This window comes from Sus scrofa, chromosome 8 (genome assembly GCF_054392235.1).
Source record: "Sus scrofa isolate SSC_HxYL_T2T_F1_AM1 chromosome 8, Sscrofa_HxYL_maternal_Yorkshire_Landrace_v2.0, whole genome shotgun sequence".
In the NCBI taxonomy this organism is placed as follows: domain Eukaryota; kingdom Metazoa; phylum Chordata; class Mammalia; order Artiodactyla; family Suidae; genus Sus; species Sus scrofa.
The window spans coordinates 44,642,140-44,659,158 of record NC_139390.1 but is presented as its reverse complement, the minus strand read 5'-3'; the positions used below and the strand labels follow the sequence as shown (position 1 = coordinate 44,659,158).

Sequence of the window (17,019 nt, the reverse complement as noted above, 5' to 3'; positions counted from 1 at the left end):
GGAGCTCTTTTTTCTCATTAACTTTTCTGCCCAAGTACTAGCATGCCTCCTTAGCACTATTTAAGACACATCTGTGTCCAGGGCTGTGATTTTCTCCATCTTGGCCTCTTTCTGGGCCATCAGTCTTCTGCATGCAATTGCCTAGTAGAGGTGCCCACCTGGACTCCAATTGCATCTCCAGACTCAGTGGTCCCAAACCAAAATCTTGACTTCTCTCCAACCCTGACTGCCAGGAAATTGCCCCTCCCCAAATCTCTCCATCACAATGCAGGGAACCTCCGTGCTCCTAGTAGCTAAGGCAAAACCTGGGGGCAGCCGTGATTTCTCTCTACTCCCCTTCCAACCTGTCAGCATAAGTAAGCAACAAAAGAAGATTGGTCACCTGTGCATGATATTGACAATGAGTGTTTTATTCTCCTATTATTACCCTATTCCCTTAAACATAAAATAAAATAAAATTCAGATTTTATAACAAGACAATTTTTTTTTCCTGTAATGGCTGCACCTGGGGCACATGCACATTCCCAGGACCAGGGCTCAGATCCAAGCCCTAGGCTGTGACAATGCCAGATACCTAACCTACTGTGTCAGGCTGGGATTGAACCAATGTTCCAGCACTCCCAAGACGCTGGCCATCCTGTTGAGCCACAGTGGGGAACTCCTGATATTTTTTTATCCTGTCCCTTTTTGGTTTTTTTGTTTGTTTGTTTGTTTTGTTTTGTTTTGTTTTGTCTTTTTGCTATTTCTTGGGCCACTCCTGCAGCATATGGGAGGTTCCCAGGCTAGGGGTCTAATCGGAGCTGTAGCCGCCAGCCTACGCCAGAGCCACAGCAACGTGGGATCCCAGCCGCGTCTGCGATGTACACCACAGCTCACGGCAACACCAGATCCTTAGCCCACTGAGCAAGGGCAGGGACTGAACCCGCAACCTCATGGTTCCTAGTCAGATTCATTAACCGCTGCGCCACGACGGGAACTCCCGTGTCCTTTTTTTTTTTTAGGGCTGCACCTACAGCATATGGAATTTCTAGGCTAAGGGTTGAATCCAAGCTAGAGCTGCCAGTCTGCACAACAGCCACAGTGTGGGATTCAAGCCATATCTATGACCTACACCATAGCTCATGGCAATGCCGGATCCTTAATCCACTGAGCAAGGCCAGGGATCAAATTTATATCCTCATGAATACTAGTCAGATTTGTTACCATGGAACCACAATGGGTACTCCTGGGCTCCGGCTTTTTAGACTGTACATTTTCTTTATTGGTTGTGAAGATATGCATAGGTGGTAAAACTATGAAGAAAAGCAAAGGATATTTAGTATCAATCAAGATACTGTATGCCACAGGCTTAAGAAAAACACTAGTGAGGAAACTGACAACACTTATGATTTGAACCTAGCCAGAACCCAGATGAGGACTTGAAACCAGTTTTTTTTATTTACTTATGTATTATTTATTTATCTGCTATTTTAGGGCCACACCTGCAGCATATGGAAGTTCCCAGGCTAGGGGTTGAATCAGAGCTATAGCCGCCAGCCTACGCCACAGCCACAGCAACTCGGGAATTGAGCGTCTTCGACCTACACCACAGCTCATGGCAACATGGGATCCTTAACCCTCTGAGCAAGGCCAGGGATCAAATCCCCATCCTCATGGATCCTATTCTGGTTAGTTAACCACTGAGCCACGAACGGAACTTCAAAAACCAGTTTTTAAATTAGACTCACTCACCTAGTGTCTGGACTTACTGAGGTTCAGGCTCCTTGTTCCTCAGTGCAGAATGAATTCAGCAAGACAAAGTGTAGGCAAGAAATAGCTTTATTATGATAACATGCCTGTAAGAGATGCAAGCAGGCAGGCAAGGAGGCTTTGCCCCAAGGGCTAGGTGGGCTAAAGTTTTATAATCCAAGGAAAGTGGGGAGTGGGAAAAGACCACATTCTTCCTCTTTGAGTAGAAACCAGTAAGAGAGTATGTGACCCTATGAGGGGGGAACAGTTAAAATATATCACAGGTTTCCTACTTTTTTTTTTTCCCCTGCTCTGATCAGGTATTTATTCAAAAGTAGCTGTCCAAAATGATTTGACCTTTATGGAATAAACAAATTTAAGTTTATGCAGCAGCCTTCTTTTCTTCTGTGGTGGGCTTCTTTTCTGCAGGCTTCTTTACAGCTACTGGTTTCTTAGTCACCACAGCCTTTTTCCCGACCAAAGGCTTCTTCTGCTTCCTAACACCAACAGCCTTCTTTCCTTTCTTCTCTACCAGGGCCTTCTTGTTTGGAACTCCCTTCTCACCTGATTTGGCATAGACCTTTTTGATATCATTCCAGGCCTTAAGCTTCTTCAGAAGCAGAACAGCCTCCTTGGACTTTTTTGTGGCTTTCAACTTTATCTTCAACCACCAAAGGAAGTTCAGGAACTTCCTCAATCCCATGAGAGGGTCTCCTACTTTGGAAGGTCATCTTTCCCTTAAATTCCTGTCCTTGGTCCTAAGGGTCATTTGTCTCCCTGAACTTGAATGCAGACCACTTTTACCTTTCACTTAATGAACTGAGGCATATCTCCTGCTTTTGTGTGCCGTGTGTGTGTGTGTGTGTGTGGTTTGATAGTTAGCTTTCTTGAGCCATTATTAATAGTGGCCTTCCCTCTCTATCTATGATCCCCTACTGGGACTTCTACCTGTGTAACTATCCTCCTCCACACCTATCAGTGACAGTGTGGGAGAGAGTCCCTGGGACGTTGGAGATAGTCTGTCATGTTTGAGTTCATCATCTAGACCAAATACAAAAAACTGGAAAACATAGGCTGGAGGACTCAGTTCCCTGCTCAGCGTACCTCTGGACAAGCAGGAGGCTCAGAGACTGTGCTCTCCCCAGAGCTGTGTCTTCCCTCCCACATAAAACATGGAAGCTACTTATAAAACAGGTAAAGGTATAGGTATAGGAAAATGCAGGTGTACACACCTTTATTGAAGCTGTGAAATGGCAGTTTTACAGGTGCAATGTGAGAATTCCAGAAACACTTTACGCCGCCACCACCACCATCAACAAAACAGAAAAAAAAAAAAATTTCTTAATGGCTAAAATCAAATGAGAATTTAAAAAAAAAAAAAATTGTCGGTGCCAGATGTACTGACATCGGTACATAGTCTTCCTACTGTCCATAAACTTCAGGAAGGAAGGAAGGAAGGCAAAGTCTCTGATGTCTCTCCGTAATCTCTTACTGCGCAGATGGTAAGAGGTTGAGAAGAGCACCCGATAGAGAAGTAGGGCTTCAGCACCTCGGAAAAGGTATCGCTGAAAGAGTAGATGTGGGACCTGTCCTTGAAACTGTAGAAGGAAATCACTCCCAGTTCATAATCCAGATAGACGCCAATGCCGCCGGGATCCTCCTTCAGCTCCAGAGGGACAGTGCCCGCGGGGCCGCGGGCCTCGTAGGCCCCCTGGCGCCGGCCCACCGTCCAGGAGCCTCTCGGGTCCTCCAAGAGCCAGGCTCTGGGCCTGGGGGCGGAGTCCGTGCAGAGGCCCACGGCCCACGTGGCCCCGCCCACCCGCACCTCCCAGTACCGCCGGCCCCGCCCAAAGCCCCCCAGGCCCAGCACTGCGGGCTCCACCTGGGACCTCCCAGCCCTGGGAACCCCCTGCCTCTTCCTCGCTAAGGTCGCAGACTTTCTATCCTCTGACACCAGCAGGTCGGGATGCGCGCTTTCGGGGTCCAGGATCACGTCCTCGGTGAACTTCTGAATGATCTTCTGCAGAGCTGAGTGCTGCGCGGGGAGGCTGCAGCCTTCCCGCCGCAGCTGGAAGGAGTAGACCTCAGGGCACTTGAGGCTCTCGCACCTGCCCAGGACGGGCCCGATGCCTCTCAGCAGCTGGGCCCCTGGCAGCACGCTCCGCTCTGTCACCTCCTGCAGGAGGCCGCGGAGCTCCCAGATGTGGTCTGAGAAGGCCGCGATGTTGGCGCCCAGCTGCTCGTGGATGGTGTGCTCCTCCTGGACCAGCCTGGCCAGGGCGGCCTCCTGCTCGCGGTCCACAGCCCAGTTGAGCTGCGCGAAATCCGAGGCCAGCTCCAGCCGCTGACGCTGCACGTGCTCCCGCAGCTCCAGCACCTTTCTGTCCTGGGCTACCAGCAGACTCTGGGCTTCCGCCACCTGCCTCTTCAGAGGCCCCACGTAACCGCCCAGCCTCTGGCGGTGGTCAGCGGCGGCCTCGGCCAGGGGCCTCAGCACATGGCTCCGGTGCTTAGGGGTCTGCGCGCACAGGGCACACAGCACCTCCAGGTCATCCTCACAGAAGAGGCTCAGGACCTGGTCGTGCCGCTCGCACGGGGGACACTGCTGGCTCCTCCTGCTGCTGCTCCTGCTGCTGTGGAGCAGCCTGGCCACCTCGATCATCCTGCCCAGCTGGGTGTTGCTCCTCACGTGCGGCTCCTGGCACGAGTGGCGGCACACGGGACAAGGGAACCTGTCCTCCAGCTCAGCCCAGGACCGCTGGATGCAGCGGCGGCAGAAGTTGTGCCCGCATTCGATGGTGACAGGGTCGTGCAGGCCGTCCAGGCAGACGGGACACTTGGCTTCTGCCTGGAGGCCAGCCAGGGCTGCGGCCACTGCCATTGGGGCTGCACTGAGCTGGGTTTCTCACGAGGCTGGGCTGCAGGGTCTCTGTCCTGGGCTGAGGGTGCGCACCTTTGGGGTCCTTCCTGCTGGGAAGCTGAGGGGCTCCTGTTGCAGGCAGGTGTCCAGAGGGGCTTCCTTCACTCCTTCAGGCGATCGCAGAGCAGCTGGGTGACTAGTACCCTCAGTAGCTCCAAGGCTGAAGCCAAGGTCAGCAACTCTCTTGGTCAGTAAGCAGACACCACTCCAACGTGGTTTTTCCTTCCTGGGGATGGGAAAAAATAATCCTTCTTGTGAAAAGGCTGCTCTGTGTCTTGTGGGCCTATTCACTGCCACTTCCAGGCATCCCCAGATCCTCACCATCCCCACCTCCCCCCAGCCACATGGACCACAGGCTGATGGACCAGGTCTGGGACCGTGTGAATCTGTGGGCTTGGGGACAGGAGCCTGGGTGAGAGGACCCCTCAGTCACCTGGGGACCAGGGGGAAATTACATTGACATCCCTGATTCTAAGAGAATCTAATTAAAGGATAAAAACCACAACTTCAGTGATTTCAATCTTTTTGAAAATCTCACGAACCTGGTATTTTTGAACCTGGTACTTTTTAAACCAGATTATTTCTGACAGCACTGAATTCATAATACATCAAGACTTACTTGTCACTTAAGCTTCTCAACTACAGGATCTATCAACCTCAGTGCCTGTATGGATGGAATCTATATCGACTAGAATAAAAGGACTCTGGGCACCATCTGCCAAAACTTTTCACATCAAGCACAGAATGAGACTGAGACCAGAAATGCAATGTGAGTTGAAGCTGAGAAACAGACATACACACATATAGTTCTCTCTGATGATGCAGTGAGGTGGTGAGCTATGAACTAGTGAAGTTTTGTGTGGTCATGATTCTAGAGAAGGTGTGCAGCTTCCCCTTATCCAAGAGACTGAGAGGACAATCTCAGGCCTGAGAACTCAGAGTCAGACACCCACAGTGTCTTGTAAACACTCAAATTTTCCACTGGGATCAGAGAAGCTTTCCCAAAGGTAGAAATGAGCATCCATGGGGGTGTGGTGGGGAATGGGGTTTCCTGATTTAATCACCCAAGCCCTGATAAATTCAAGATAATCTGTGAGTCCAAAATATTAGGACATAATAACACTTTGGAGGGAATATGTGCAGAGCTCTGGGGATACTGGGAAAAACTTATTTCTTAATCTGGGAGTCAGTTGTAGGGTTACAGGCTCAGGAAGTTTTCTGTGTGCATGTCCAATAAAAGCAAAACACCACTGAGTATAAAAATAAATTACAGAAAAATAAGTTCAATCTCTCTGGCTGAGGAAGCAAATTCTGGTGTCTAGGGACAAGGCTCCTCATGGACTGAGCACCCTAATAAAGAACATGTTTTTACATGAGCCAAACCCCAGTCTGAATTCCCTCTGAGCTGAACCCCTAGGCTGAGCTCATAGCAGGGACTCAGGAAACCCAGCCTCTTGCCTCCTCCAGGATCCCTGCTTACCTGATTCTGAGGCTCTGACTGGGTTCAGTGGTCCAGGTTCTCACACTGCTCTCCCGCCAGACTGTGTGGTCTTGGGTGGGACCTGGGCAATTACACACCCCAGGAGGGCGGGGCTCTTGGGGTCCCACCCTAAAGCCTGAGGCTCCTCCCCCCTGGGGGAGGGCTGGCACACAGGGCCTGGAGGTTTCCAGGGAGAGGAGAGACAGGCAAGACCCCGCCTAGATTAGATCAGGCAGGGTGGGCCCCTCCCCCCCAGGTGATAACAGGATTGGTGCTGCACCTTGGTGATCAGCCCCTGATCCTCTCAATGCCACTTAACCTCATCTTCCCTGATGAGGCCCTGAGACCTGAAAGGCTCCTTGAGGCTGTCCATTTCCTCCTTGGGGAGGGGAGGTGTGGCTCTGGTGTGACTCCCTGAGCACATGTTGGGGAAGGTGGTGGGAGGTTGAGGAATAGAGAAATATGAAGGAAAAGGAAAGTGACTGATGGGGGAATAGTGATGTTCTGAGGACCACGGTCTGAGATAATTGATTGAGAGAGACTATTTACTATGATGGTTTCCTGTGTGAATGACCCAACTCCCATCAGGCTTGGCCACATTCCATTCCTGAGGAGAGGCAGGTTAGTCTCCACTCCCCCCTGCCCCTTTTATTTTTCTTTTTTGTCCTCCCCACAGTATATGGACATATAGAGTTCCAGTCATGGATTGGATCCAAGCCCCAGCTGTGACTTAAATTGCAGCTGCAGCCACTCCGGCTCCTTGATCTACTGTGCAGGGCTGGGAGCAAACCTGTCCTAGTGCTCCAGAGATTCTGTTGGTCTTCTGGTGCCACAGCAGGAGCTCCTGATTCAATACTTGTGTATCATGGAAGAACTTAGTGCTACAGATAAATTTGAGGTACGCAGAAGCATTCTTCATTGTTATTCCTTATGCAGTTGAATTTAATTTGTATCTTTCAGTCAATTTCAAAAATAATTATTATGAAAAATTTCAAAGATATGGATAAACATAGACAAGAATATCAACAAATATTTTCATCAAGACACACTCTATATTGATCAACCTTTTTCTTTTTCTTTCTTTCTTTCTTTTTTTTGCTTTTTTTTTTTTTTTTTTTTTTTTGCTTTTTATGGTCGTACCCACGGCATATGGAGGATCCCAGGCTAGGGCTCGAATCGGAGCTATAGCTGCCAGCCTATACCACAGGCACAGCAACATAGGATCCAAGCCACATCTGTGACCTACACCATAGACCATGTACATGCCCGTTCCTTAGCCCACTGAGCAAGGTCAGGGATTGAACCTGCAGCCTCATGGTTCCTAGTTGGATTTGTTTCTGCTGTGCCACAATGGCAACTCCTTGATCAATCTTTTGTTAATTCATCTTCTTTTCTTCCCTTTTTGGTTGCTCTCATTTCATTCCTGTATACCTCATCCTCAACCACAAATATGGATACTTTTCACTAATACCTTTACAATACCTAGAAACCAAGCAGCAACTCTTTGGTATCATATAATACCTAATACATAGTCAAAATTCCCAAATTGGCTCATAAATACCTTTTTAAGTTAGTTTATTCAGATGTGGATCTAAAGAAGTTTCATATTTCACATTTAGGATTTTTTTTCATTTTCAAATCTCTTCTTTTTTTCTTTTTTTTTTTAACCCTGGGCATTGACTGGATGAAGAGATTAGGTCACTTTCCTGTACAATTTCCCACATGTATGTGTTGTTTCTTTTAGGGTCCTTAAGTATGCCTCCTTTACTCTCTACATTTCCGTAAAGTAAAATGTGCTACAAAATCTTGTTCAACTCAGATCTCAGATTCACCTGGATTAGATTCATAGTTTTGTGTAGATAATTCATATGTGATGCAGTGTAGCTCAGAAAACGTCAAACAGGTGTCCAGAAAACATGTGGTTGCTCCCCGTTCAGGGATTGATCAGTGGGTTAAGGCAGTGAAGCCTGAATGCTCTGTGTAGAGTTCCTACAAGAGGGTCTACCAGCTGAGTAAAGAGTTGCTGAAAAAAGTCCTAGGCATTGAAAGAAATAAAGTTTTATTATCTGCAAAATACATGACTGTCATTTAGAAAACTTGAAAAATCTAAAGAGAACTTATAAAGATTTATCCTTGAGGACTTGGTTTGATCCCTACCCTTGCCCTGAGATTAAGGACTTGGCATTGCGGTGAGCTGTGTTGTGGGTGGCAGACTCGGCTTAGATCAGGCATTGCTGTGGTTGTTGCGTAGTGTGGCAGCTGTAGCTCCCATTTGACCCCTAGCCCGGGAACTTCCTTGACCCATGGCGCGGCCCTAAAAAGACCAAAAAAAAAAAAAAGTGGACCTTTTACAATTATGTCAACACTTTTCATGAAATTGAACATGAAATGCAAAAGTTTTTGAACAAGGTTATAAACATCTAGCAAAGGAGATTAAAGAAGACCTTTAAAAATTGAAGAGTAACACCACACCTCCGTGGATTGGATGACCCATATACACAAAGTTTCAATTCTCTCCAGGTGGGATTATAGCATCAGTGAAATAGCAAATAAGGTCCACAAGCACATTGTTTTAAAAATATAATATGGAGTTCCCGTCGTGGTGCAGTGGTTAAGGAATCTGACTAGGAACCATGAGGTTGAGGGCTCGATCCCTGCCCTTGCTCAGTGGGTTAACGATCTGGCGTTGCCTTGACCTGTGGTGTAGGTCACAGATGCGGCTGGGATCCCTCTATGCTGTGGCTCTGGTGTAGGCTGGGTGTGACAGCTCTGATTAGACCCCTAGCATGGGAACCTCCATATGCCGTGGGAGCGGCCCAAGAAAAAGCAAAAAAATAAATAAATAAAAATAATGTGATATTACTTATTCTTCTGTTTAGTCATGTTTAGGAATAAACTAGAAAGGCCAATCACTACCAGAAACCTTATTTTAGAAGCATGGATAACTTGCAGGTGCTTCAGAAAACACCACTGCTTTTTTAAAATTTATTTCATATATTTTAAAAATATTTATGGCCACACTTCTGTTATATGGAAGTTCCCGGGCCAGGGGTTGAATTGGAGCTGTAGCTGCTGGGCTACACCACAAGCACAGCAACGCCAGATCCGATCCACATCTGTGACCTACACTTCGCGTTGTGGCAATGGTGAATCCTTAATACACTGAGCGAAGTCTCAGATGGAAGCCACATCCTCATGGATTCTATGTCAGGGACCTAACCTGCTGAACCACAACAGAAACTCCAGAAAACACCACTTGTATTTCAACTCTTTCCTTAGCGTTGACAACACATTTTAAAGCAAGGAAGTACATACGCTGACATAGGACAAAAGTAAGTGTTAAATAGGCAACTGGAGATAACCTAGATTCACCTTCATTGCAGATGTACACAGTGGAATGTTCTAGACACGCAGAGCAGACGTCATAGAAATGTTGGTTTTTTGGTTTTTGGTTTTCCGGTTTTTTTGTTTTTTGTTTTTTGTTTTTTGTTTTTTGTCTTTTGCCTTTTGTCTTCTTAGGGCTGCATCTGCAGCATATGGAGGTTCCCAAGCTAGGGGTCTAATCGGAGCTATAGCTTACAGCCTACGCCACAGCTGTCTATCCGAGCCACGTCTGCAGCCTACACCACAGCTCATGGCAACGCTGTATAGACTACTTGGGAAGGCTTGTCCAAAAGCCATTAGGTGGGATTCCTCTAGAAAAGGAACCAGGAGAGGAGGCCACCATGTGACCCTTCTACCTAGCAGGGTTTTCTGTAACACATCCTGTCATTTCACCCATCAACACTGGGAAGAAAGATGGTTCTGGAGTGCAGGCATGTGTGCTCCTGCTGAAGAAAATGCTTCTGCTCTCCTGGGAGTAGATGCTCTCCTCACGGGGAGGAGGGAACCCCTTCACCCTGGGGTCCATCTCCCTGCAGGGGCACCACAGCTGCCCCCTGTGGGGAGTGTGCTGGGGACCTCGTGTCCCAGGCTGCTAGTCAGAGTCCAGGGACAGGGAGCAGGTGAGAGTTTGATGGATGAACACAGGAATGATTGAGCTGTCAATGAAGGGGTCGGCATGCAGGCCTTCCTCACATATTAATACAAAATCCTTATTTCTGAGAGAATGACAATGTGAGAAAGACCACATCTGGAGGTGGAGATTTGGGATTACTGAGGAACTCACAGAACTTCAGGAGCATCGGGGAGGTTTATTTAAACTACAGTCCAGGCCTCCCTAAGGCAAACCTCTGATTCACTTCATCCAGGGAAGCCTGCCCCTCTAGATGTCCTGGTGCGGCCCTTCCCCCACCCCTCCAACACCCCCATTAAGCCCCCTCCTCCTGAAGGAGAGCAGCTGCTTGTCTTCTGCCTGAGGGCCTGCGAGGTTGAAAACTGCAAACTTTTTTTCTTTTTTGTTTTTTTAGGGCCACACCCACAGTAGATGGAAATTCCCAGGCTAGGGGTCGAATCAGAGTTGCTGCTGCTGGCCTACACCACAGCCACAGAAATGCCAGGTCCTTAACCCACTGAGGGAGACCAGGGATGGAACCCTGACGATTCCTAATTGATCCAAGTTGGTTTCGTTACCTCTGAGCCTCTATGGGACTCTCAAGAACTGCAACCTTTGAGAACTTTTAGAAATCCAGAATGCAGAGACAGGAAAGATTCTGGAAACACCTCCTTTATGGGGTGGATGGGATTCAAACAATTTCTATAAGGAGAGGCCAAGACTGTTCAGCAAGTTCACTTGAGAAAAACATAATAATAATGATGAGGACTTTCCATATTATTCTATACAGCTGGACCCTAGATCACTGATGGAATTAGATTGAGGCGATTAAGGTGGGAGTGTCTCCTGTACCTGACAGAAGATGCCATCAGGGAGGAAGAAGGGAGGCATCAATCAGCAGCAGCCTGTCATCTCCCCGGGCTAACTGCATCTGCAGTCTGTCCAATGGGAAGAAGGAAAGGAAACACCCTACAGACTTATAAGGCCAAGGGACCAGATTCTGATACCTGCAGTGAAGAGAAAATTGGGTTGTGTTTCCTACCTGGACACAGGAAGAACTTCTGCTCTGCAAAGAAGGGAGAAGCCCAGACTCAAGGTGAGGGAGTGGAGACATCCCCCCCCAACACACACCCCATCTCAAGGACACTGAGCAGCTCCCCAGAGCAGAGCCAAGATCAAGAAGCATGGACACGTGAGTGCCAACTTGGGGCAGGTGGGATTGGAGCTCGATGACTGGGCTCCCCAGGGCACTGGGTGATCATGAGGTAGTGGGAGGATGGAGAGTTGAGGTGGTCTTGGAGTCAGAGGGTCCATTTGGAACAGACTCTCCGGCCAGCAGAGTGGGCATATCCAAGGGTTCAGAGGAGGGACGCTCCAGCTGTAGGTGTGGATGTGACTTGCTCTGCCTCTCACCTGGACCACACCTGGAGGGGTGTGAGCAAGTTCCAGGGTCTCCCTTGTGTTGGGAATGGGGGGGACCTGCTGTGCACCAGGCACTATGCTCAGGGCTGTTCCACCACCTTCTCCACATATGGACTCCCTAATTAAGGTGTTATGTACATGCATGTGGTTACTTTAAAAAGATAAATATTTGCTGGCTATCATGAGGGCTTATATATGGATATTTTCCTTTTTATGTTGTATTCAACTGTTTGGATTTTGTTTTGGTGATAATCACACAAGATTTTAGGTGTTTCAGGGACATCAGTGTACATCCACTCTTCATGTAGTGTTGAGGACGGTGTTGAATAAATAGTCAGGAAATCTAGAATTAAGCCTCCCAAATAAGGATGAGAGATGCAAACACCCTGGAGTTTCTGTGTGACACCAATGCCTTATTGTTCAAAATCAGACTATTCTTGTGTTTGTGTTTATGCCCACACACAAAGGACAGGGAAGAGGAGGATAGTTAACCTTTTTCCATGTGTCCCTGAAAGGGTTGGGGATCAAGGAACCAGCCCTGGAGGCCAGAAGTGACCTGAGATCCTGTCTAGACCCTGCCCCCCCCCACCCCAGCATAGGAGCGGATGGCCCCATCTCCCCTCAGTCGCAATCTGGGAGGTTTCTGGGGGTTAGAGGAGCAACATTCAGAAAGACTTTTCCAAATTTCTACAACTTCAGATCCTTCAAGCCACTGCGCTGGGCCAGGAATAGAACCTGCGCCTCCACAGCAACCTGTGAGCTGCTATGGTTGTATTCTTTTTTTTTTTTTTTTTTTTTTGGCCTTTTTGTCTTTTTAGGGCTGCACCCTTGGCATATGGAGGTTCCTGGCTAGGGGTCGAATCAGAGCTGTAGCCACCGGCCTACGCCATAGCCATGGCAACGCCAGATCTGAGCCACATCTGTGACCTATACCCCAGCTCATGGCAATGCCAGATCCTTAACCCACTGAGTGAGGCCAGGGATCAAACACTCAACCTCATGGTTCCTAGTTGGATTCGTCAACCACTGAGCCACAACGGGAACTCCACTACAGTTGGATTCTTAACCCACACATTGCCACAGCTGAACTCCTCGGTTATTATTTATTTTATTTTTTTTTAATTTTTGTCTTTTTAGGGCCACACCTGTGGCATATGTAAGTTCCCAGACTAGGAGTCCAATCAGAGGTACAGCTGTCACCTGTGCCACAGCCTCGGCAACCTAGGATCCAAGCTACATCTGCAACATAAATCATAGCTCATGGCAACGCCAACCCTTAACCCACTGAGCAGGGCCAGGGATGGAATCTGCATCTTCAAGGATACTAGTAGCTTTTCGTTTCTGCTGAGCCACAGTGGGAACTCCTTTCAATTATTTTTTTTCGTATAGCTACCTTCAGAAATGAAATCATTACTGAGCCCTCTCAAGATTCTTGGGCAGGAATACTACAGAAATGAATACACTTCCATGACTCTTAGGCAAGCAAAGCTTTTTAACTAAAAGAGATCTTGTGCCCAAGGGAGAAGGTGGGGGAAAAGTGCCAACTCCCTGAGTAGAAGGGGAGAATTGCTTTAATAACAAAAGGGGAGAGTTCTGATCATTTCCAGAAATCATCTTTGATTAGCAGTATGAGGCTCCATGGTGACCATCAGGGCCAGGGAGTGCCTCTGTGTGGGGAAAGAAATGCAAAAAGATAAGAAGATTATCTGCAAGAAAACAAGGGACAGATGAGTTTAAAATTTATAGCTGAACTTGCATTTGTTGTAAATAGGTATACACCTTAGTGTAACTGAGCTGCAGTTAATCTTTTAAGCCTGTTGCTTTCTTAGTCTTTCTTCTCTCCCCACCTGCCTCCCCATCTCAAGCCCCAAGGGCTTTTCTTTAGCCTGCAAGGCCTATTTAATTTAAGGCCATTTCCTGGTCTTTTTCCAAAACTGTCTTCTGTCTCAGAGCAATAGTATTATTCTCCTGTGTTTGACCTTGCATCAAACTCACATTGATTACTTCCAATTGTTGGCTCATGTTTTGAATCTGCTGCAATCTCTATGTTGCCAGGAGACACAGCGACTGAAGAGCTGTGGACACAGGGATAGAGGGAGAGGGCGAACTGTGGCTCAAAGAAGGAAGAGAGAAGCAGGCTTGGCCTGGTTGGGCAGGTGCATATGGAAAACACTGGTCAGCCTTGGGAAAAATGTTTCCACATAGAACATGTTAAGCTTGTAAATGATAAAAAAAAAAATAGTACAACAAACCTAATGTCTCAGTCTCCAAGAGCTGCCATAACAAATCACCACACACAATTGCAGTGGCTTCAACAGCAGAAATTTGTGGTCACAGTTCTGGAGGCTGGAAGGTGCTGGAGACTGGAAGGTGAAGATCAAAAGGCCAGCAGGTCCACTCTCTCCTGAGGCTTCTCTCCTTGGTTCCCAGATGGCTGCCTCCTGCCTGTGACCTCACATGGCCTTTCATCTGTGGGTGCCCATCCCTGACGTCCTTTCCCTTTCTAAGGACACCCATCAACCCACTGATATTTCACTGGGGGCTTCTCCACAGAGCAGTCAGTCCCCCACCTCTTTTTTTTTTTTTTTTGCTTTTTTTACATTTGTGTCTGCAGCCTAGGGAAGTTCCCATGCTAGGGGTAGAATTGGAGCTGGAGCTGCTGGTGTATACCATAGCCACTGGGATCCTTAACCCATTGATTAGGCCAGGGATCTAACCCGCATCCTCATGGGTACTAGTCAGATTTGTTTCCGCTGCGCCACAACCGGAACTCCCTCAGAGCAGCCCCATTTTAACCTAAGCAGCATTGCACAAACCTCATCGCCACATAGGGTCCCATATGATGTACCGGGAGTTACAGCTTCAATATATGAACTGTTGGCTAGGGGAAGGGGTGGCAGATGGGGAACAGTTCAGCCAAAAACATCCCATGTGCCCATCCATGGAGTGATGCCACCTGCCCTTCCCTACCCTATCTCTGTGAAACAAGTCCCTGATATCATAGGGTTTTATATGTAAAGAGTGTACTCTAAACACTTCAAGTATAGGATCTCTTTTCATTAATAAAATCACATTAGTTAACCTTTAAAAACATAATCAGATACTCACTATTGCAACAGACAACAATTACCTTTTTGGGGGTGGGAGAAATATATATTTGAAATCAGAAAAAAAAAAAAGGAAAAGCCTGGTAAGGCAATGTCATATATATATGCATGCTCCTAATCTCTAATATATATTCTCTCCTCCTTATTATCATTTTCTTGCAGGAAACAGGTGAGCTGTGCCATACGGCTGCTCATGTCTGGATTGTGCTGATCCCCTCTGTGCTGTTGACCTGCATCCCTTCCTTCTCTGAGGAAGAGGACTACCTAGCAAACTTCCATTTCAGCCCATTGAGTAAAAGGGGACCAAAGTGACAAAGGAAGCAGAGAGTGACGGGGACTCTTAAGTCCTCCTGGCTGCTTGTTTGGAGTGGAAGGGCAGGGATAGAAATAGTCTTGAGGAAGCACAGCTCCCTGCAGATCCCGGCCAACCTCCTGGCAGCCAGGAAGGAACAGAGAGAAGGCTGAAGACGAGAAGCTTCTCCCTTGTCTGTCTGAAGGAGTGTCCTCACAAAGAAACCCTCCTTGGACAATGGCCCAGGCAGCCTCCCTGGCACAGCTCCAAGCAGAAGCCAGCTGCCCCATCTGCCTGGATTACCTGCGAGACCCAGTGACCACTGACTGTGGGCACAACTTCTGTCACTCGTGCCTCCTCCAGCGCTGGGAGGGTCTGCAGGGCGACTTCCCCTGTCCTGTGTGCCTCCAGCACTGCCCTGACAGGAGCCTCAGGAGGAACACCCAGCTCTGTCACATGGTTGATGTTGTGAAGCAACTTCCCAACACGGAAGGTGAGGGGAAGCAGCAGGAAGAGAAACCACTATGTGAGAAGCACCATCAGGTTCTCAGCCTGTTTTGTGAGGAGGACCTGGAGCTGCTGTGTCCCCAGTGCCAGGTCTCCTGTGACCACCAGGATCACCACCTGGTGCCCATGGAACAGGCTGCAGCCTGTCATAGGAAGAGGCTCAAAGGCTCCATTGAGCACCTTACAAAGCAGTTTAAGGAGGCCAATAAGGCATTAGAAATGCAAGTCTCAAAATCATTTGAATTGGTGAGGAAGGTGGAGAATCAAAGGAGGGATTTGCACTCAGAAGTTGAATACATTAAACATTTCTTGGGAATAGAGCATGATGAAATTTGTGTTAGGTTACTGAAGGAAGAGAAGAGGGTTCAAGATAAAATAATTGGAACAAACCACAAAATATCAGGCCATGAATCCAGATTGAAAATTCTGCTTAGAAAAATAACTGATAAGTGTGCACAACCTGATGTGGATTTACTGATGGGCATTGAAAAGATCCATAGCACATTTGAAAACCTGGAGAGCCCAGCAGGCTTTTCCTATGAATTAAACAAGGAGATTTTCACTCTCCCCCCACAATATTTTGGCCTGCACAAAATGATCAGTACATTTCAGGAATATCTGACACTTGATGCTGAAACTGCTCACGGCAGTCTCATCCTTTCACAAGATGGGAAAACAGCAACATTTCAAAGCTTGGAACCCAACCATGTTCATAATCCCAAGGCCTTTACTTCTCACCCAGCTGTCTTGGGTTCTGAGGGATTTGATGCTGGCAGGCATTTTTGGCAGGTTGAAGGAAGAGGCCTGGGTGAATTGTCCTTAGGTGTGTGTAAAGAATCTTTCCCCAGAAATGTTCCTATACCACCAACCCCAGACAATGGCTGCTGGAAAATTCAGGTCTGGGCCACTACACCTGACACAGGGGTTTCAGGCAACTCCTGTCACATTGGTGTTTTTCTGGACTATGAGTTGGGAGAAGTTTCTTTTTACAACTTGTATGATAGATCTAATTTATATACATTCAGTGCCATTTTTACAGGAAAACTTATGCCCTACTTCTCTGTTAGACCTTTTTCCACATCATTTAAACTAAGAATAGTTGAAGATGAGGTCTGAGCTCCCTGGGCAGATGTTCTGTGTGTTCTTTCTTCCTGTGTTGGGGAAAGTCCTTATAATAAAGAGTCCGAGTCCATATTTGATGTCTGACTGGTGATTTCTCTTAAACCTCACCCTCTGCCTTCTCCTCTGCCCCACATCTGGGAAAACTCTCAGGACAGCCTGGTGCCACTTCTCTGGCCTTAGGATAGGGATTCTAACCCAGGAAGACCTTTCTTACAGGGACAATTTCCCCAACCAACAAATCTCCCAAATTATTGGCTTTTCTCCCTTCTCTCAATCCATTTTTGGAACAGTGGCCTTCCTGGCTCCACGAAAAGCCACCACAATTGAAAGTAAACCATTTCATACCCTCTTGGTATGTTTGTGGCTTTAGTAGACTTGACACCAGAACCAAATTTTGAGTGGCTTGAGTTTTGTTTGCCTTGGTGGGATGACCATAATCGTCCTTAG

At 47.5% G+C, this 17,019-nt stretch overlaps 1 protein-coding gene and 1 pseudogene across 2 annotated transcripts; one reads left to right on the top strand and one right to left on the bottom strand.

Moving 5' to 3' along the window:
* Positions 1 to 3,052: 3,052 nt before the first annotated feature.
* Positions 3,053 to 4,865, bottom strand: LOC110261946 (tripartite motif-containing protein 75 pseudogene; annotated as a pseudogene).
* A 6,262-nt stretch (positions 4,866 to 11,127) lies between these two features.
* On the top strand, positions 11,128 to 16,644 carry LOC110261945 (tripartite motif-containing protein 75-like). Of its 2 annotated transcripts, none has more exons than XM_084973759.1 (2): positions 11,128 to 11,218; positions 14,814 to 16,644. In XM_084973759.1, the coding sequence occupies exon 2, from the start codon at positions 15,181 to 15,183 to the stop codon at positions 16,564 to 16,566; it is 1,386 nt and encodes a 461-aa protein (XP_084829885.1). In that variant the 5' UTR covers positions 11,128 to 11,218; positions 14,814 to 15,180; the 3' UTR covers positions 16,567 to 16,644. The 2 variants fall into 2 exon arrangements, with proteins under 2 accessions (XP_084829885.1, XP_020956186.1); XM_021100527.2 differs by having other exon boundaries at positions 11,128 to 11,314.
* The last annotated feature ends 375 nt before the right edge of the window (positions 16,645 to 17,019 follow it).

Excerpts from the sequence above, each read along its gene's own strand:
- LOC110261945 (XM_084973759.1), top strand. The coding sequence starts at position 15,181 with ATGGCCCAGGCAGCCTCCCTGGCACAGCTCCAAGCAGAAGCCAGCTGC.